Here is a 1882-nt window from a genome sequence, read left to right as displayed (position 1 = left end):
CTTCTTTTAACATCATCTTATAATTCAAATCACCCTAAAATGTTAGAATCTGTATTTCAACTTAAAAGCTTTTAAAACTTTTTTATAGGTTTCAAGAGATTCAAAATGCCACAAAACTGTTTTAATAAAAAAAATAATAAACGTGCTTTCATTTCTAAAGTTAGACACAAGAAACGTTTTCATGTCTGGACTGAATTTGAGGCGCTTTATGGACACTCATGTTCCCATTTTTAAAAAATTAAATGAGTTTAATAACCAATTACAAGTGCAATTTTAACAGTTTTGCAAGTTATTCAAGAAAGTGCAACAATTCAGCCTCTCTAATGTGACAATTTGCCTTTTTTTTTCCATTTCTATTTCATTCTACATTGAACTTGGACAAAACAAGCATAAAAAGTTGCACTCAGGGACACGATGACGCACATTCTCTGTCATTTTCCAGACAAATGATGGAATAATCAAAACGCTAATCTGCCCTAATCCTGTATCAGTGCATCAATCAGTCCCCTCGCTCGTCATAATGATGATAACGAGGAGAGCTCCGCCGACAGTAACAACAAAAGTCAAATTTAAATCCCTTTTAAATGCGCTGAAACTTTCCTGATGTGCTCTTCCCTCTCGGAGCTCATCCCCAATCCCGTCACCTCGATAGCTGCTTTAATTAATCATTCATCCACTGAGCTGCACTATCACAGAGAAAAGAGCCGCCAATGGCCCAGATTTGCAAAAAGGGAGGCTCTGACTATAAAAGCCGCAGATTAATGATGGTGAAAGAAGCTCAGCGGGCGGACCTGCAGATCAGATGGCGACGCTCGCTCGTACATTCACAAAACTTAATCAAAGAGGCTTTTGACGAGAACGCAGCTTTCGAAACCTTCCTTTGCTTTGTTTGTTGTGCGCCTCGGCAAGCGTTTGCACACTTTCCGTACGGCAGCTTCACTTTCATACGTACAGGCGTCCACACACAGGATTACATCATGACTTACTTGACCGTGTAGATCCGTGTTGAGCAGCATTAGGGCGCAGGTGAGAGTGTGGACCGCATCTAGAGAATGAGAAAACATCGTTAGCTGTACCTGCACAATGAGCCGTCCTCGCTTAAACACGCAGCGTCTGTTAAAATATTCACCCCTCTGAGAAGTGTTCTCCCTTTATTGCTTTTAAACACTGAATCATGGTCATTTAATTGGGCGTTTTTGGCAAGAATTGACAAAAAAAGACTCTTTCTTGTCAAAGTGAAAACACATTTGTAGAAAGTCATCGCTATTTATTAAAAATATAAAACATAAAATAAGTGATTGTATCAGTATTCACTCCCCAGTATTCAGTAGATGCACTTCTGGCTGCAATTACAGCACTGAGCCTGTGTGGATGGTCCTTAATTAGCCTTGCACATCTGGACACTGCAATGTTTTTTATTCTCCTTTGAATAACTTTCAGGTTGTTCAAGTCTAGCCACAAATTCTCAGTAAGACTGAGGTCTGGGTTCTGACTTGGACACTCCAAAACATTCATCTTGTTGTCTTTAAGCCATTTATGATCAGCTCTGGCTGTATGTTTCATTGTTTTGCTGGAAAACAAATCTTCTTCAAAGTCTCAGTTCTCATACAGACTGCACTGGTTTCCCTGCATTCATTTTACTTTCTACCTTTACAAGCCTTCTAGAGCCTTCTGCTGAAAAGTATCCTCACATCATGATGCTGCCACCACCATGCTTCATATCATGATGCTGCCACCACCGTGCTTCACATCATGATGCTGCCACCACCGTGCTTCACGTCATGATGCTGCCACCACCGTGCTTCACATCATGATGCTGCCACCACCGTGCCTCACATCATGATGCTGTCACCACCGTGCATTACATCATGATGCTGCCACC

General features: G+C 41.0%; 1 protein-coding gene across 1 annotated transcript in view; it reads right to left on the bottom strand.

Annotated features, from left to right (window-relative positions):
* Nucleotides 1-1882, bottom strand: part of LOC103366019 (PH and SEC7 domain-containing protein 1) — a 74237-nt gene that overhangs the window by 52539 nt on the left and 19816 nt on the right. The window contains exon 6 of the mRNA XM_008293630.1: nucleotides 987-1045. Within this exon, the coding sequence (XP_008291852.1) occupies nucleotides 987-1045 (59 nt within the window). The remainder of the gene's footprint in view (nucleotides 1-986; nucleotides 1046-1882) is intronic.

Source organism: Stegastes partitus, unplaced genomic scaffold, assembly GCF_000690725.1.
Source record: "Stegastes partitus isolate 25-593 unplaced genomic scaffold, Stegastes_partitus-1.0.2 Scaffold898, whole genome shotgun sequence".
Taxonomy (NCBI): domain Eukaryota; kingdom Metazoa; phylum Chordata; class Actinopteri; family Pomacentridae; genus Stegastes; species Stegastes partitus.
The sequence above is the reverse complement of the archived record's forward strand: the minus strand, read 5'-3'. Positions and strand labels throughout refer to the sequence as shown.